The 19,733-nt window shown below is 43.8% G+C and overlaps 1 protein-coding gene across 1 annotated transcript in view; it reads left to right on the forward strand.

Moving 5' to 3' along the window:
- LOC126199490 (lutropin-choriogonadotropic hormone receptor-like) overlaps positions 1 to 19,733 on the forward strand; it is an 877,483-nt gene that overhangs the window by 265,326 nt on the left and 592,424 nt on the right. Inside the window, exon 2 of the mRNA XM_049936411.1 lies at positions 5,067 to 5,138. Within this exon, the coding sequence (XP_049792368.1) occupies positions 5,067 to 5,138 (72 nt within the window). The remainder of the gene's footprint in view (positions 1 to 5,066; positions 5,139 to 19,733) is intronic.

The following is a 19,733-nucleotide window of genomic DNA, read 5'->3' on the forward strand; positions in this document are numbered from 1 at the left end:
CTGTATCTGAGCAGCCGTAATGCAGACTTTTTTTTCAAATTTACGAAGTTTTCCGATACTAGGGAAATACCGAACACTAAGAAAGATGCTATCCACGATAAAGAGAGGCTTGTCTTTCGTAACCGGTCTTTACCTCCTCTTCCAGCTGACCGTTTTTAATTTTATACGCTTTATCGCATTCGCAGTGGTTCATTGTCATCCACATTTAATTTTTTCAGTCCAATGACTACTCGTTTATCAAAGATTGAATAGCAGTTCAGTGATCGTTCCATTTAGTTCACGACGATTTTTTCAACTGGGTAATGCGTTTAATCGTTAGGAATGGAAGCCGGCGAGGGGAGCAACTGGCATTCCCACGATGCGTAAAGTATCGCCAGCATGCGCCCCAGAATTAAAGCAGACGGCAAAAAAAAATAATTAAAAAAAACTTTAAAATAACTTTCTCTTCTTCTTCATCATCATCTTCCAAAGAGTGGACAGTTCACCAATTCTAGACACAGAGGAAATTATTACCAACGTTTCCTTGGTCTTCTGATATTAGGGATATCGCTTGCAATATCTGAATCTTCGTATTTTATTTTCACTTTATCTTTATTAGTTATTTGCCTCTAAAAGCTATAGTCCCGATAAGCGTGTAATCGTACCGTTACAGATCTGTTAGTCTTGTATGCCTAAAACGTTATATTTGTTTCATTTCAGGGTCAGCTGCCAATCCGTGCAACAAGCGTCGAATCTCTGAGTATCTTCCTGCGTTTCGCTACAGTTCAAATGGTTCAAATGGGTCTGAGCACTATGGGACTTAACTTCTGAGGTCATCAATCCCCTAGAACTTAGAACTACTTAAACCTAACTAACCTAAGGGCATCACACACATCCATGCCCGAGGCAGGATTCGAACCTGCGACCGTATCGGTCGCGCGGTTCCATACTGTAGCGCCTAGAACCACTCGGCCACCCCGGCCGACTGGCTACAGTTGTCTAGCGTTATAAATTTTCTGTGTACAACTAAATTATCCGCCTCATGGAACTTCCGACATTATCCTCTGTTCATATATATTGTTTGATTTGTGTTGGTACGCACCTCTGAAGAGAAAGAATCGCAACTGCAGGTTTTGACATGTGGTAAGATAGAATTTTTGGGGAGAAAGATATTGAGACACAGTTCGCTTTCAGCTGAACAAACAAGCTAAGATTAAAGCATTTCATAAGTATATTTTTGACAACTGAGAACTTCGCTGGAAACGTCAAAACAAAGCAAAAGTTGGCAACTATGATCAATACAGTTCCAGTGTCGCCTAGTGAATGTGAAACTGATCATTACCGAAGGTTAACGAAATATGTTTCTTCACTACTTTTTCCGAAGTGAAATGGCCCACCTGTGACTCGTTTTGACGCTTCAAAGTATAAAAGTGCGTCGTATCTTGGATGGTATGTGGACTGCACTCTGCTATGGACACCAAGAAAAGTAAAGAAAGGAAATATGGATATAGAATGAAATCCTTTCAAAGCTTTGGGACAGGGTGTAATGTATGCATCAAAATAAGAGTAAAATGTTATATAAAGTTTTGTCTGAAACTGCTTTATTACTGAGCTATGTAGTAGTGAAGGGATCACAAGCGCACCACAGACAACACAAAGTTAATTCTTTGTGATCCAAAAGTAACTATGCACTCTTCGAGGGTGTAATGTGTGCATCGAAATAAGCGCAAAATGCTATCTAAAGTCTTGTCTGAAATTGCTTTATTTCAGATTACTGCAATAGTGTAGAGATCACAAGTGTAACACAAACAACACAAAATTACTTCTTCTCAGGAAGGAATAACACGAAGGGACTCTAAATTCACCACAACTATGTAATATATATACCGGGTGATCAAAAAGTCAGTATAAATTTGAAAACTTAATAAACCACGGAGTAATGTAGATAGAGAGGTAAAAATTGACACACCTGCTTGGAATGACATGGGGTTTCATTAGAACAAAAAAAAGTATAGGTAGACGCGTGAAAGATCTCTTGCGCGCGTTGTTTGGTGATGATCGTGTGCTCAGCCGCCACTTTCGTCATGCATGGCTCCCATGTCCCCAGACCTCAGTCCGTGCGATTATTGGGTTTGGGGTTACCTGAAGTCGCAAGTGTATCGTGATCGACCGACATCTCTAGGGATGCTGAAAGACAACATCCGACGCCAATGCCTCACAATAACTCCGGACATTCTTTACAGTGCTGTTCACAACATTATTCCTCGACTACAGCTATTGTTGAGGAATGATGGTGGACATATTGAGCATTTCCTGTAAAGAACATCATCTTTGCTTTGTCTTACTTTGCTATGCTAATTATTGCTATTCTGATCAGATGAAGCGCCATCTGTCGGACATTTTTTGAACGTTTGTAATTTTTTTTTTTGTTCTAATAAAACCCCATGTCATTCCAAGCATGTGTGTCAATTTGTACCTCTCTAACTACATTATTCCGTGATTTATTCAGTTTTCAAATTTATACTGACTTTTTGATCACCCGGTATATTCTAGGACATGTTCAAATTATGTCCATGTAGACGAAGACACTGACGCGCTCGACGTCTTACCGCTCTCGGTATGTTGCAGGCTCCGTTCACCTCGTTGCGCACAGTTAAACACGGCCATTTTCATTTCACTGCTGTAGTTGTGCCACCGTCTCTGTTGCAGCACCATAGACGAGCACCTTGAGACGACCCCAATGGTAAAAGTCCAGAGTGCTAAGATCCGGAGATCCGGCGGGCCAAGCAACAGGCCCTGCACGACTTATCTACTTGCAGGGATGAGCAAACTGGGATACACTCTTGCCTCCCTATTGAAATGTACAGAGCAGCCACGTACATAAAGGGATGGAACATCATGAAGCAGGCCACCCAATTCATGTTCCAAAAACTCTGCCAGTCAATATCTATGGAATGACATTGGATCCGAGTAAATGATCGTCTACACCTCGCCAGCTGTTCACTACAAAACGACATTGATACCGTCGAACTGTTGTTACGCGAGGATTCTCATACGCCAGGACGTGCAGGTTATGAGCGTTCACGGTAACCGCAAGACTAAAAAGGCTCTCATCCGTAACCAGCACCCGACGACTGAACGGTGGGTCAGCAGCATGGCGCTCGAGTAACCACTGACAGAATTTCTGATGTCTATGGTGGTCTACAGCTGTCAGCTCCTGTACCTTCTGCAGGAGAAATGGTTGGGATTGCTGTCTCCGAAGCAGGTGCCATATCAGCTGATTGAGAGACACCTACAGTGACACTTATACGGTGGATACTTACTATCGAGATCTTCATCTACCATTTCGAGGACGTTCTCAACACCCACTTCATCCAAATGAGAACGACCTAACCGTGGTGCACCACGAATTCCATATTCACTTAAACGCCTGTTCAGCGGAATGAAAGTCTGATGGTTTGGTACTATTTTGTTTGAAAACATTTCCATATATTGTCGTCTCGCTGTTCGTATATTGTGCCGTAAGGGATGCCCATATTTGAGAACCATCGTCTGAGTACGCCATCGCACTTGAAACGGTAGTCTGTGAACTACCTACAGAATGAGTGTATGTAGTACCTCTGATGTCACTAAACTATAACAACGCCATAGAGTACAACGGACCACACCGAAGTCAGGTAAAGAAAGGCAAACACGACACGCCGAAAGCCTGTACTGGCATATGATGGTAACGCCTGCCTCAAATAACATTACGCGTCATAGCTCCGATATAAAGCAGTTTCAGACAAATGTTTATTTATCGTTTTATTTTGTTGCGTACATTATACCCACAATGTGTGTACAGTTACCTTTGAATCACCCCGGTTAAACTGTAAGCTAAAACATTTAAGATTATTCCCTTTCTTTTCGGTATGCTATAGTTCAAATTTAATTGTGTTCATCTTACCATAATTTATTTTTTGTAACAAATAGTGAAATCGGAAATAATATTTAACTTAATTAATACAACACGCAATAAAAGGTTAGTGCTGTACATTATAGTACGTTAAAATAACGTTTTGAGAGATCTAAATTTCCGGATCCTCTTTTTTGAGAACAGCAATGATCCTGTAACACTCTCTATGAGTATGCTCCAAGCTTTGCATCTGACGATTCTTTCCATTCAGAATGACGTGTCGCGTTATTTTTACTGGGAACTCTTCAGTTCAATCATAAAGCAATGCTAGGAAATGCATTAAGCCCATGATCTAAGAAAATTAAAATACATTCATCAGTATGAAAGGAGGGTTGATAAGAGAAATCATACCGATCATTTACAGTATTTAAACGTAAGAAAATCGCTTATCTTATATTGTTATTTGATCTTCTCCTGTTAAACCATATATAAGTTTACACACTTTTAGGTCTCGGAATTTTAACGGTAAACCTCACAGTGATTCACAGTGCCTCTCTTGCAGTGTCTGCCACTGGAGTCGGCTAATCATCTCGGTGACGATTTCGACCTTAGCAATTGAACCAGTAACGAAACGCACTACTTTCCTCTGGATTTCCTCTATTTCATCCACTGGTACTATCTTCTACGCATCCCATACCGACGAGCAATATTCAAGTATTGGTCGAAAAATGTTTCGAAAGCTGGCCCCTTTGTGGATGGACTTCATTTCCCGAGGATTCTTTCAGCGAATTTCAGTGTCGGCCTTACCTGCCATTAATTTTTTGTGGTCGTTCCAATTTAAATCGTTCTGTTCACATACCTCTAGATATTTAGCAGATGCTTCGCCTTCCAGTCATTGTTTTGAAATCGTGTAATCATACAATAACGGGCCTTTCTGCCCATTCATACGCAATACGTCCCATTTGTCTGTGTTCAGGGTTAACTGTCAACCTCTAAACCAAGCGTCGACACTCTGCGCTTCTCTCCCTATTTCGGTACAAGCGGACTGATCGCCATCGGCAGTATTGCATGGTTTCATGTCATGAGTCAGTGGAAAGATCGAGTCAGCATTTGGCGAATATAGACTTTCTCTTTCATCTGTGTGTGATCACTCAGTCTGCTCACTTCTCATAAGCGTTTCTTTGTGTTGCAGGATAATGACTGACAACTTCCTGGAGGCGATCAGACCGGACACCTTCGACTACACTCCAGGCATCAGAAGGCTGTGAGTACCCAGCGCCTAACAAGCGCTGTCCTCAAACGTTTTTTGTAATTGTCCTCAGCTTTAATAAAGTATTCGGTTCCAAAATTATCATCACATTCGAATAAATGTCCTGAATCATCTTCTTGAGAGAAACCTGTTAACAACAGCTCACTTCGGCCGCCCCAAAATGCTTCTATAACGGGATGGCAAAACGTTGTATAAGGGGCGTTTAAAAAGAAACGAGCCGGAGGTATAATTACAGAATCCAGTACCTGTATGTTAGAAGTTTTGACCCTGGCTGTTGAGACACTTGTCGCACTGTGACACAAGGAGGTGAATGGCTGTCTCATAAAATTCCCAGGGCTGTGAAGTTAACCAGTTCAGCACGTACAGCTGGACGTCGTTCGAGGTGAATCGTTTGCCCATATGAGCCTTTTTAAGGGGACCAAAAATGGCGCAATCGCAGGGGACTGGACTTTATGGAGGGTGGCCGAGAACCCCCCATTTGAATTTCTGCAGGGATGCCGTGACCGTGTTGGCCGTATGAGGCTTTACATTGTCGTGGAGCAGAATGACCCCACGGGTGAGATTGCCTGGTTGTTTTGATTTGATCGCTTGGCGAAGGGTGGTCAAAGTCTGCGAGTAACGCTGGGCATTCACTGTTGTGCAGGAAGTGAATCAGAAGGGGGCCATCTTCGTCAAAGAAGAAAAGGCTCTGAGGGGCAAACGATTCACCTCGGATGATACGAGACAGCCATTCACCGCCTTGTGTGACAGTGGAACAAGTGCCTCAACAGCTAGGGTCAATGCTTCTAACATACAGGTACTGGTTTCTGTAATGATGCCTCCGACATTTTTTTTTAACACCCCTTATATCAGAAACTCGATTATCGTAGAACTAAACAACAAAATTTACACTCTTGACACTTTCTGTGAACTTACAGTATGTAGATCATAAATGTATTCTACTGAAACTAAAGCGGTATTTCCATTGCCAGGACAGAGTCATATTTTTACTACAGAAAACAAAGAGCCATCTTAGCAAATGATGTGATGGGACAAGATTAAATTCAGAGAGACGAAACATTAAATAGTGTGTGCCACAAGAATCAGTGCTTGACCTACTCCTGTTCTTGGTCAACATAAATGACTTAAATGGGACGTAGCAGAATTCTTCAAAAATTGTAATGTTTGTGATGACATAAGGATACTGATAAACGGCCCAAAGACACTTATAACAGACACATTCAGGAGAATAATATACAGAATAGGCTTACAACAGTTTCACAGCTACCAGCTTGAGCTTCAATCTTAGAAAAACTGACGTTATGCAGTTTCAACGAATTAGAAATGGCTTGTAGGTACCATAATGAAAATCAGTCGAAATACACTGGATAAGACTCCATGTCTGAATTTAAAATGGATGATAAATTGATATGGGACCAGCATGGCGAAAAGATGATCGAAAGGCTCGGTTCTGCTAGATTCCTTCCCAGAAATCCCCCTCCCAATGCCTCCGGAAATGTTCAAATGTGTGTGAATTTCTAAGGAACCAAACTGCTTAGATCATCGATCCCTAGACTTACAGACTACTTAAACTAACTTATGGTAAGAACAACACACGCACTCCTGCCTCAGGGAGGAGTCGATCCTCCGGCGATAGGGGCCGCGCAGTCCGTGACATGACGCCTAAACCGCGCAGCCAGTCCGAGCGGCAATGGTTCAAAATGGCTCTAAGCACTATGGGACTTATTATCTGAGGTCATCAGTCCCCTAGACTTAGAATTACTTAAACCAAACTAACCTAAGGAGATTACAAACACCCATGCCCGAGGCAGGATTCGAACCTGTGACCGTAGCAGCAGCGCGGTTCCGGACTGAAGCGCCTAGAAACGCTCGGCCACAGCGGCCGACTGCGTGGCAATGCCTCCGAATGTTTTATTCTGTTCTCTATATGGATTGAGCTATTACATGTCATGCATATTACTAGATCGACGTTTCCGCATCGCTGACTCAAGTTGCAACTCTCTACCACGAGATGGCTCTGACGTGTAAAGTGTAATATGGCGGTGTAATGTGACTATGTTGCTATGTGAGAAACTGCGAGCTGTAATCGATTTCTAATAGCTGGAAACGTGTCTCCAATTGAAATCCATAGAAGATATCGACGGCAGTAATGCGCAACGTTGGATAGTTCGTGCTCATATTAAAGGCAAGGATGGTCCTAACATCAACGTGTGTCACAGAGCTCGAAGTGAACGACTGATTACGGCAAAAGAAGAGACTCATCGGATTCGGGTTGATGAACTCACCAGAGAAAATCTTCGGCTAACACACAAACAGCTCCCGGGTAAGTGTGGCATATTACGAGAGCGTGTACGGGCCATCATTGGAGAAGTAGAGAAAACTGTGCGCATGGTAGACGCCTCGAATGCTCACCACTATCATGAAACACAGGAGATTCGACATCTGTTAACAATTTCTTTTGCGTTTTGAACGCGAGGGTGATAAATTCCTTAACATCATTATGACAGGCGATGAAAGTTGGGTTTACATTTGACCTCAAAGAACAAGAGATCATCAACAGAGTTCCTCAGCAAAGGGTCACCGACGCCGGAAAAGTTCAAGACCATGCCATCTTCAGGCAAAGTCATGTTCACGGTTTTCTGGGATGTTCCAGATGTTTCACATTTGGAGTTCATGCCTACAGGCACAACCATAAACTTTGCAATGTACTGTGGGACCCTCCTAAAACTAAAAGGACGAATTTGAAGAGTTCGTCCACACACATGGAGCACGCTCTCCTTCAACATGACGGTGTCAGAACATACACGACCGTTGGGACATCTGTAACAGTCCGACGCCTTGGCTCTACTGTCACCGATCACCCTCCGTACAGCGCCGACTTGGCCCCATCTGGTTTTCATCTGTTTACAAAACTTAGAGTGCACCATCGAGGACTTCACTTTGATAGTGATGAAGCAGTGGAAGCAGAGGTGAGGTTTCGTCAATGAAGTAAAACGTTCTACAGTGACAGTATCAACAAAATAACCTGTCGCTTGAAGAAATGGGTTTGTCGCCATGTTGACTATGTTGAGAAATAAATATGAAGACATGAAGAATAAAGACGTAGAATGCTAATAGCGTGTGCCTTATTTAAAAAGCTATGTATTTTCACATAAAAAATTCGGAGCCAATACTTTTCAGCCCGCCCTCGTGCTTTCGCTAAGTTCTCTTCCATGGCATTAGACCGCTGGGTCACTGCGACTAAGGTGAAAAAATTATTTATTGAAGCTAAGCCTACAGTAAGAATAACAGAAGCCTGCAATAAGAATATCGTGTAAAGTCGATAACCTCAGTAACGTAAATAAAAATAATTCCTTATAGTCAAGGCTGAAAAATACTAACGCGAATTCTTTACAGACGAATGGAAAAACTAGTAGAAGCTGACCTCGGGGAAGATCACTTTGGATTCCGTAGAAATATTGGAACACGTGAGGCAATACTGACCCTACGACTTATCTTAGAAGCTAGATTAAGGAAAGGCACACCTACGTTTCTAGCGTTTGTAGACTTAGAGAAAGCTTTTGACAATGTTGACTGGAATAATCTCTTTCAAATTCTGAAAGTGGCAAGGGTAAAATACAGGGAGCGAAAGGCTATTTCCAATTTTTACAGAAACCAGATGGCAGTTATAAGAGTCGAGGGACATGAAAGGGAAACAGTGGTTGGGAAGGGAGTGAGACAGGATTGTAGCCTCTCACCAATGTTATTCAATCTGTATATTGAGCAAGCAGTGAAGGAAACAAAAGAAAAATTCGAGTAGGTATTAAAATCCATGGAGAAGAAATAAAAACTTTGAGGTTCGCCGATGACATTGTAATTCTGTCAGAGACAGCAAAGGACTTGGAAGAGCAGTTGAACGGAATGGATAGTGTCTTGAATGGAGGATATAAGATGAACATCAACAAAGCAAAACGAGGATAATGGAATGTAGTCAATTCGACTGCTGAGAGAATTAGGTTAGGAAATGAGACACTTAAAGTAGTAAAGGAGTTTTGCTATTTGGGGAGCAAAATAACTGATGATGGTTGAAGTAGAGAGGATATAAAATGTGGACTGGCAATGGCAAGGAAAGCGTTTATGAAGAAGAGAAATTTGTTAACATCTAGTATAGATTTAAGTGTCAGGAAGTCGTTTCTGAAAGTATTTGTATGGAGTGTAGCCATGTATGGAAGTGAAACATGGACGATAAATAGTTTTGACAGTAAGAGAACAGAAGCTTTCGAAATGTGGTGCTACAGAAGAATGCTGAAGATTAGATGGGTAGATCGCATAACTAATGAGGAGATATTGAATAGGACTGGGGAGAAGAGAAGTTTGTGGCACAACTTGACTAGAAGAAGGGATCAGTTGGTAGGACATGTTCTGAAGGCATGAAGGGATGACCAATTTAGTGGAGGGTAGAAATCGTAGAGGGAGACCAAGAGATGAATACACTAAGCAGATTCAGAAGGATGTAGGTTGCAGTAGCTACTGGGAGATGAAGCAGCTTGCACAGGATAGAGTAGCATGGAGAGCTGCATCAAACCAGTCTCAGGACTGAAGACCACAACAACAACAAGACTATGCATCCCTTTTTGGGAATCAGGGTGTAATAGGACTTCCTGGTGAAAATATCTGTAACAGGTTGCGTTTGAATATCAAGTAAGAAAAAAAATCCCAAAATTTTTAAAACAGACCAGAGGAATACCTCATTAGCTATCCCTTCCACAATTTATCAGAATGCTTCGACTCGGGAATATAAATTCCACGTAACCCTAATATTGATATTAAACGGTTCCTGACTTTGACAGTATAGAGACAGCTGATTGCGATCTGTAAAGTCACATCTACATGACTGCTCTGCAGTTTAAGTATAAATTATTTGCTAGGAACTCATGGAACGACTTACAGTTTCTCAACCTTTCCACTTTCGAATAATACTAGGGAAAAATGAACACCTAAAACTTTGCATACGAGATTTGATTTCTCTTATTTTATTACATTTAAATGCGAGTCAACAAAATATATTAACATTCGGAGGAAAAATTTGGTAACAGAAATTTCGCGAAAAGATCTCGTCGCACCGAAAAATGATTTTGTTTCAGTGATACTCACCCCAGTTACCTTATCATGTCCGTGAGACTTTGTCCCTCATTTCCCTTCGCGATAGTACAAAACGAGGTGCCCTTCTGTGAACTTTTTCCATGTCCTCCGTCAACGCTGTGTGTTAACAACCCCATGGTGTGTAGCAGTACTCCAGAATAGAAGTGTAGTGTAGGCACTGTCTTTCGTAGATTTGTTGCATCTTTTAAGTGTCCTGCCAATAAAAAGCAATTTTAGGTTCAGTTTCCCAGCAACATTTCCTACGTGATGGGTCCAGTTTAAGATATTCGTAATTGTAACCCCTACGTATTTAGTTGAATCGACAACCTTCAAATTTACGTGATACGTTGTCTAATCGAAATTTTATGATTTTTTTTTTAAGTACTCAAGTGGAGGACCTCGAACTTTTTGTTGTTTAAGCTCAACAGTCACTTCTCGCACATCTTGTCTAAATCATTTTATAATTTGTACTGATCTTCTGATGATCCTAATGGACAGTAAAGAACAGTACCATCTGAAAACCACCTAAGAGGATTGCTCAGGATGTCTTCTAAATCTTTTACGTGCGTTAAGAACAGCTGAGCGCCTGGAACAGTTCGGTGGGGAACCCAAGATATTACTTCGGTTTCACTAGAAGCTTTATTTAACGTATTCGCTAAAAATAGGAACTCAATAGCATAATAGGAAGAGCAGTGGGTTTTTCAAAGTAGGTCTTTTTCTCGTAACATTCATTTATAAATTCACCCAGAAATATGTATACTTTGGGTAGCTAACAATAAATCTCTAAAACTGTCGTGTCTGTCTGTTTCTATATTTTAACACGCTTCTCCATAGCTATAATTTTCGTGAGGGTTTCGCAGGTTGCTTGAACATAGTCAGAGGCACCGTTGAAGCTGTAGTTCATCAAAATCGGTTAATGGAAAAAATTATAGCATCATTTACATTTTTACTAAAACCGCCTTGTCTATCCGTTTGAACACTGTGCTAATCTTCAAAACTGCTTGACGGATTCTCATCGGGTTGTCGTAGATAACTTTAGTATACCTTGGGTCACCGTACGGGCTTTATTTCATCACAATATGATCACGAAAACAAAAACATATCGTGATTTAAAGTTTTCGTGTCTGTCTGTCGGCTTGAACACGCTAATCTCTTTCAAGGGATTTTCACAGGTAACTTGAACGTAGCTTTGGGCACCGTATGAGTTTTATTTCATCAAAATCGGATCACGGAAAAACGGATATCGTAATTGCAGATTTTATACACACTCATAAATAAATGTGAAAGTAACTGTCTGTTACGTTTTGACGAGTACCTGCTGAGCCGATTATCATGAAATTTTGTTTGGAGATAGCTTTAACCAAGAAGATATTTATCGTATTCGTGAAAGAACATCTGTTGGTTCATGTGTACTACGTGACACGATTCAAAGTAATGAATACAATGCTTAAACAATCTTCAGTGTATTGAATCCATACTTCCATACATTTTGCTGCGTAATGTACACATTGTACACTCCTGGAAATTGAAATAAGAACACCGTGAATTCATTGTCCCAGGAAGGGGAAACTTTATTGACACATTCCTGGGGTCAGATACATCACATGATCACACTGACAGAACCACAGGCACATAGACACAGGCAACAGAGCATGCACAATGTCGGCACTAGTACAGTGTATATCCACCTTTCGCAGCAATGCAGGCTGCTATTCTCCCATGGAGACGATCGTAGAGATGCTGGATGTAGTCCTGTGGAACGGCTTGCCATGCCATTTCCACCTGGCGCCTCAGTTGGACCAGCGTTCGTGCTGGACGTGCAGACCGCGTGAGGCGACGCTTCATCCAGTCCCAAACATGCTCAATGGGGGACAGATCCGGAGATTTTGCTGGCCAGGGTAGTTGACTTACACCTTCTAGAGCACGTTGGGTGGCACGGGATACATGCGGACGTGCATTGTCCTGTTGGAACAGCAAGTTCCCTTGCCGGTCTAGGAATGGTAGAACGATGGGTTCGATGACGGTTTGGATGTACCGTGCACTATTCAGTGTCCCCTCGACGATCACCAGTGGTGTACGGCCAGTGTAGGAGATCGCTCCCCACACCATGATGCCGGGTGTTGACCATGTGTGCCTCGGTCGTATGCAGTCCTGATTGTGGCGCTCACCTGCACGGCGCCAAACACGCATACGACCATCATTGGCACCAAGGCAGAAGCGACTCTCATCGCTGAAGACGACACGTCTCCATTCGTCCCTCCATTCACGCCTGTCGCGACACCACTGGAGGCGGGCTGCACGATGTTGGGGCGTGAGCGGAAGACGGCCTAACGGTGTGCGGGACCGTAGCCCAGCTTCATGGAGACGGTTGCGAATGGTCCTCGCCGATACCCCATGAGCAACAGTGTCCCTAATTTGCTGGGAAGTGGCGGTGCGGTCCCCTACGGCACTGCGTAGGATCCTACGGTCTTGGCATGCATCCGTGCGTCGCTGCGGTCCGGTCCCAGGTCGACGGGCACGTGCACCTTCCGCCGACCACTGGCGACAACATCGATGTACTGTGGAGACCTCACGCCCCACGTGTTGAGCAATTCGGCGGTACGTCCACCCGGCCTCCCGCATGCCCACTATACGCCCTCGCTCAAAGTCCGTCAACTGCACATACGGTTCACGTCCACGCTGTCGTGGCATGCTACCAGTGTTAAAGACTGCGATGGAGCTCCGTATGCCACGGCAAACTGGCTGACACTGACGGCGGCGGTGCACAAATGCTGCGCAGCTAGCGCCATTCGACGGCCAACACCGCGGTTCCTGGTGTGTCCGCTGTGCCGTGCGTGTGATCATTGCTTGTACAGCCCTCTCGCAGTGTCCGGAGCAAGTATGGTGGGTCTGACACACCGGTGTCAATGTGTTCTTTTTTCCATTTCCAGGAGTGTATAATGTGTACCTACAGGGTGGCGCACGAAATGTGTTACCACTTTGTTTTTGAATATAAACTTTAATGTCAATACAATCTGAAACGAACATATACTACAATGAAGAACTGTTCATGGAGTTTTGTTCTAACTCAGTACATGCTCAATATGTCCACCGTTTCGTTTCCTAACTTCCTTCAAACGAACACTGAAGTTAGTGATTACCCTACGGCACATGTCTTCCGTAATTTCACTGCAAGCTTGAATAGTAAGTCTTCTGAGCTCCATTAAATCACGTGGACGTTTCGGGAAAATTTTTTTCCTTTAGGTACCCCCAAAGAAAAAAGTCACATGGATTGAGGTCTGGACTATTGGGGGGCCAATTTTGTCCGTCATTGAAGCGACCTGGGAACCTGAGTGAAATGATCCGCATGTCTGAATGCTAGTGTAAAAACTCCAAGACAGTGTTTGCAGTATGTGGCCTTGCTCCATCTTGCATGAACCACTGCGTGTTGAAGGGCAAGGTAGTAGCAAGAAGCTGTGGAATGAAGCTATTGCGAAACATGCTCAAATAACGCTCGCTGTTCACAGTTTCTTCAAAGAAAAAGGGTCCAATAAGTCTGTGACTGGAAATTGCTCCCCACGCTGTAATCCTCGGAGCATAATGTTGTCGTTCATGAAGCACTTATGGGTTTTCAGTGGCCCAAAAGTGTACATTTTGTTTGTTAACCACATCGTCAAAATGAAAATGCGCCTCGTCTGAAAACCAAACGTTGTTGAGAGTTTCTTCCGTATCCTCCACCCACTGAGCAAACAGTAGTCTCTGCTGCTTGTGTTCTTCAGTGAGCTTCTGTGCACAGGTCATCTTGTGTGGGTACATATGGGGGTCACTTTTAAGAATGCGTTGAACGGAGCGTCTGGATGTTCCCAGTTGCACTGCTGCCTTTCTACATGATTTCCCGGGACTTCTCTGTACAGCAACTCGTACCGCTTCAGTATTCTCCGGCGAACAAATAGGCTTAGGCCGAGGTCGCTTCGCTTCCAATAATGTTCCTTCCTGTACAAATTTATCGTACAACCTGTGGATGGTCTTCTTGCAAGGGACCGACGTGTGTTAAACTGTTGTCGAAAACGCCTCTGAGTCACAACAAGGCTTTTCGTTTCATGAAAAGTAACACAATTGCCGATCGTTGCTGTGACGTCAGTCTTCCATTGTCAGCCATTGCTGCTTACTAGTCTCCTAGCGGCAGTATCGTGAATTAAACGTCATTTCGTAACTCATTTGTTTTTCCAAGCTCTGCTGGTACTGCTGTAGAGATCCCAGTGGGATATCTAATGTGCGTTGTAAATTGTGAAAGAAATAATTGGTAACACATTTCGGGCGCCACGCTGTATTACAATAGCACTATAAATAGATGTGTGTTGCTGCCCATGCCCAAGTGTACACAGCACTTGGGAGAGATGCTGCACATGATGACGCATCGTGCGTTTGGACAGCATGGGTGGGGCAAGAGTGGGGCGTGAATCATGAGCTATGTTTACCAAAACAGGCAGACAGGTGAGGACAACTGACGTTATTACATTACTCATCATAACAAAAGTGCTGACATGCAAGCACAGCTGCAGACAACAGCTAGTTTACAGTATTTACTAGTTTGAGTAATTTAGCATTGGTCTTAATTTGTTGTTGGTGTACTTTACAGAAGAAACCATCAGTGACTGTTTCTGCCTGCTAAAGTATAACTGGATTAGTTTCACATTCCTGATGGGATGTACAGAACATGTGTCAAAGAATGCATGAATCTGAAGATAACCAATGCTTATTTGAAATCGTATTCTGTGATTGCGACTAAACCTAAAAAAGTGTATAATAAGCCAGTCAGCTTACTGTAGAGGCAAAATGTCTTTTTCCTTCAGTTATTACTTACTTTTAATGTGTATATGGTTTTCTTAGTACTGTGTTTATTCCGTTCTGCATATACTGCCGTGAATTAAAGTGTCATATGACCAATTTTACAGTTTATTTGTTACACTAGCTGCTACCAAGCATTCCCTGTAGCAGTGTCCGCGTGCTCAGTTCCTTGGGTTGCTACAGGACCCCATTCCCCTCAGAAGCATGTTTCCATCAACTAATGAAAATTTCACGTCTCACTACATTTCCACACACATAGGAAAAACAGCACAACCGTTAATGACTCATCTTTAGCGCACCCTAAAGACAAAAATCATCATCACGAAGTTGCACATGCACATCTGTCCATTAAGTTTTCAGTTAGCGTGTTCATTGTTCCAGCTTCTAGTCACGTAGTTTGCCGCACGGTGCCTCACGACACACATTTGCCCTATGAGATCAGATAGCTATACAACCGCTTGACCATATGAATTATGTGCCGCCCTATAGACTCCTATACGAAATGTTAATGTTATTCCACAGTCAGCCATAAATAACCGGCGATATTCCCTTCCGTTCGCCTCTTCACGAGAGCCGTTTATCACTTTCGCGCTGGGAATTAAAATCCGTGCAGCGGTAATTAGTTCTGGAGTCGGCCACCTGCTCCCCCTTCGCTTGCCTCACAGTAATGACGTCACTTTATTACAGTCCCTCATCGAGCTACACGTACGCGGTTAAACTGCGGACACATTTCTTCTTGCACCGATGGTATACACTATTAATTGAATTTAATTTTACACTGCCCCTGCACCTTTAACAACCAGGCTGCAGGATTGCACAGAGAATTGAAATTTCTGGATCTATAATGTTCTCTTCGAGGCACTTCGAATATTTCGGGTAGCGCCATTACTGTGACTACGATTTCTACTATTGCGAGACAGAATTTTGTTACTTTTTGTTACTGATTACATTACGTAACATACACTGGTGTTGCTACGTTATTTAACCAGTGCACTCATGTTCGAAAGGTATGATATTCAGATCTATTCCCGGTCACCAGGATTTGCTGCCAAGAATCGACTGCCAGGAACAAGTCACTATTCAAGTTATCCGATTCATTTTATTATCCTTTACCGGTGTCGGGTGTTCTTACACTTACCCTGGGAAATGCAGATTTAGTTTATAACAGAAACCAAATAGCATTTCTGACGTTCTCGACACTCCCGATTTCAACACGATGCATTGTAAATAAAGTCTGCTTGTCTTTTATGTGTGACACTGCGGCAGAGTAACAAGTATCTGGAAGAAATTGGAAATTTTAGTCGATTTCTTACAGTATCTACTAGCGCAAGAGTATCAATAGAAAGTGTTCATTTTATGTGCTATATAATCTCACTGTCACGTTACAGATTACACACACGTTACACACTGTAACGTTACAGATTTACCTGCATTACGATCCATCTATGCATTATAAGTTTCGTTTACCAGGGTGTGACAAATACTAACCTTCAACAGCTGTTACATCGTTTCGATATGCAATTTCATACGGGCAACAGCAAATACAATAAAATTTATATCAGCTATGATGAAGCATTTAACACATACGTAGAACAATCCATTGTTCGTGTTCCGTCAGTTCTGATTTCAATATCCTAATTTGTTAATAAATAGATTGGTGCATGCAACAAGCATTATTATTAAGACGAAATATTACTTCAAAATCTTCTAGGTTGCCAGAATGATTTACGCATATGATCACGCCGTTATTGCTCAGAGAAAAGACTTTGAAAGAATCGAGCGAAAGCTGTCAAATACCTAGACTTACTGTCTACTGTAAAACGAATCAGCTGAAGCCAAATCCTTCTCAAACGCAGACGTGTGTATTCCACCTGAAGAAGAAGGAGGCTACTAGAAGCTTGCAAATTATCTGTGGAGTACCTCTGCTGGAACACTGCACAATCCCTAAATACACTAATGGCCATTAAAACTGCTACACCAAGAAGAAATGCACATGATAAATGGGTATTCATTGGACAAATATATTATACTAGAACTGACATGTGATTGCATTTTCACGCAAGTTGGGTGCATAGATCCTGAGAAATCAGTACCCAGAACAACCGCCTCTGGCCGTAATAACGGCCTTGATATGCCTGGGAATTGAGTCAGAGCTTGGATGGCGTGTACAGGTACAGCTGCCCATGCAGCTTCAACACAATACCACAGTTCATCAAGAGTAGTGACTGGCGTATTGTGACGAACAAGATGCTCGGCCACCATTGACAAGACGTTTTCAATTCGTGAGAGATCTGGAGAATGTCCTGGCCAGAGCAGCAGTCGAACATTTTCTGTATCCAGAAAGGCCCGTACAGGACCTGCAACATGCGGTCGTCCATATCCTGCAATCCAAAAACAAAGGAAGTAGGTTACAGTCCGCTTGTTCGCCCACTGCTTGAATACTGCTCAGCAGTGTAGGATCCGTACCAGATAGAGTTGATAGAAGAGATAGAGAAGATCCAACGGAGAGCAGCGCGCTTCGTTACAGGATCATTTAGTAATCTATAAAGCGTTACGGAGATGATAGATGAACTCCAGTGGAAGACTCTGCAGGAGAGACGCTCAGTAGCTCGGTACGGGCTTTTGTTAAAGTTTCGAGACCATACCTTCACCGAAGAGTCAAGCAGTATATTGCTCCCTCCTACGTATATCTCGCGAAGAGACCATGAGGAGAAAATCAGAGAGATTATAGCCCACACAGAAGCATACCGACAATCCTTCTTTCCACGAACAATACGAAACTAGAATAGAAGGGAGAACCGATAGAGGTATTCAAGGTACCCTCCGCCACACACCGTCAGGTGGCTTGCCGAGTATTGATGTAGATGTAGATGTAGAAATGTAGGGTTTCGCAGGGATCGAATGAAGGGTAGAACCACGGGTCGTAACACATCTGAAATGTAACGTCCACTGCTCAAAGTGTCGTCAGTGAGAACAAGAGGTGACTGAGACGTGTAACCAATGGCACCCCACACCATCACGTCGGGTGATACGCCAGAATGGCGATGACGTATACACGCTTCCAATGTGCGTTCACCGCGATGTCGCCAAACACGGATACGACCATCACGATGCTGTTAACAGAATGCACCCAGGTTCGTCGTTGAGTACACCATCGCAGCGTCAAGGGTAACCGCAGCCATGGTCTCCGAGCTGATAGTCCATGCTGCTACACACGTCGTCAAACTGTTCGTGCACATGGTTGTTGTCTTGCAAACGTCCCTATCTGGCGACTCAGGGATCGATACATGGCTGCACGATCCGTTACAGCCATGCGGATAAGATGTCTGTCATCTCGACTGCTAGTGACACGAGGCCGTTGGGATCCACCACGGCGTTCCGCATTACCCTACTGAACGCACCGATTCCATATTCTGCTAACAGTCATTGGATCTCGACCAACGCGAGCAGCAATGTCGCGATACGATAAACCGCATTTGCGTTAGGCTACAATCCGACCATTATCGAAGTCGGAAACGTGATGGTACGCATTTATCCTCCTTACACGAGGCATCACAACAACGTTTCACCAGGCAACGCCGGTCACCTGCTGTTTGCGTATGAGAAATCGGTTGGAAACTTTACTCGTGTCAGCACGTTGTAGGTGTAGCCACCGGCGCCAACCTTGTGTGAATGCTCTGAAAAGCTAGTCATTTGCATATTCCAGCATCTTCTTCCTGTCGCGTCTGTAGCGCGTCCTCTTCGTGGTGTAGCAATTTTAATGGTCCAGTAGTGTATTTAAGCTAGGATGAACGATTCAGGATGACTTCAGGCTCTAGGGTGCCTAATGCCAGTTCCTCTGCAGTCGTGAACTCCTAAATGCTTCCCCAGCAGTGACGGTATATATTCTCTGAGACTGTCGTCCAGCAGCTAATGGCGGTGCGTCGGAGGTGTGGTCACTCAGGGACAGTGCGACCCATCTGCGGCGAAGTGCATTGTTGTGACGGCGGCAGTAGCTCCCCGTTCAGCGAAGCACAGCAGTGCAGTGCCCTTGTGCGGTAGTCATTCCTCAGTGATGCTGCAGCAGACACTGACATGATACGCCAGTCCAAGTACAGGACCTGATAGGCGGTGCTGAGAATCACTGACGGATGAGCAGCGTAGACTGGTGGCTGTTCGACAACGGGTTGGGAGCGAGGCACTCTGACGCACAGGCTGCAAACCAGAGTCCCCCTTGAGGCAGTAAGAAGCTCTTTCGCATCACCCTGAAGGTGGACCCAGCTGGATGGCGCTGTATCACATCCCGAAAGCCCATACACCACCAACTAACACAAGCTGGATGCAATCACAGCTGGGTGACGCACATCCGACCGTCGGCTGACGTGGAGAACGCCTCGGCGTTGGCAGCAGTCGAAGACAGCATACTGCCAGGTCTGGACTGCGAGTGTTAACGTTAGATTTACTCACTGTTGTTACGACCGGGCCCCATCTCTGGCCACGAAGGGACTGTGTTGACGCAACGTCAGGCCAGGCTTAGGGTAATTCAGCTCGCTATTGTTGCGGGCTCAGATCTGACACGATGCCGCCTCAGCAATATTCAGGCATCTCTGGCCACGAAGGGACTGTGTTGACGCAACGTCAGGCCAGGCTTAGGGTAATTCA

Source organism: Schistocerca nitens, chromosome 8 (genome assembly GCF_023898315.1).
Source record: "Schistocerca nitens isolate TAMUIC-IGC-003100 chromosome 8, iqSchNite1.1, whole genome shotgun sequence".
NCBI lineage: Eukaryota > Metazoa > Arthropoda > Insecta > Orthoptera > Acrididae > Schistocerca > Schistocerca nitens.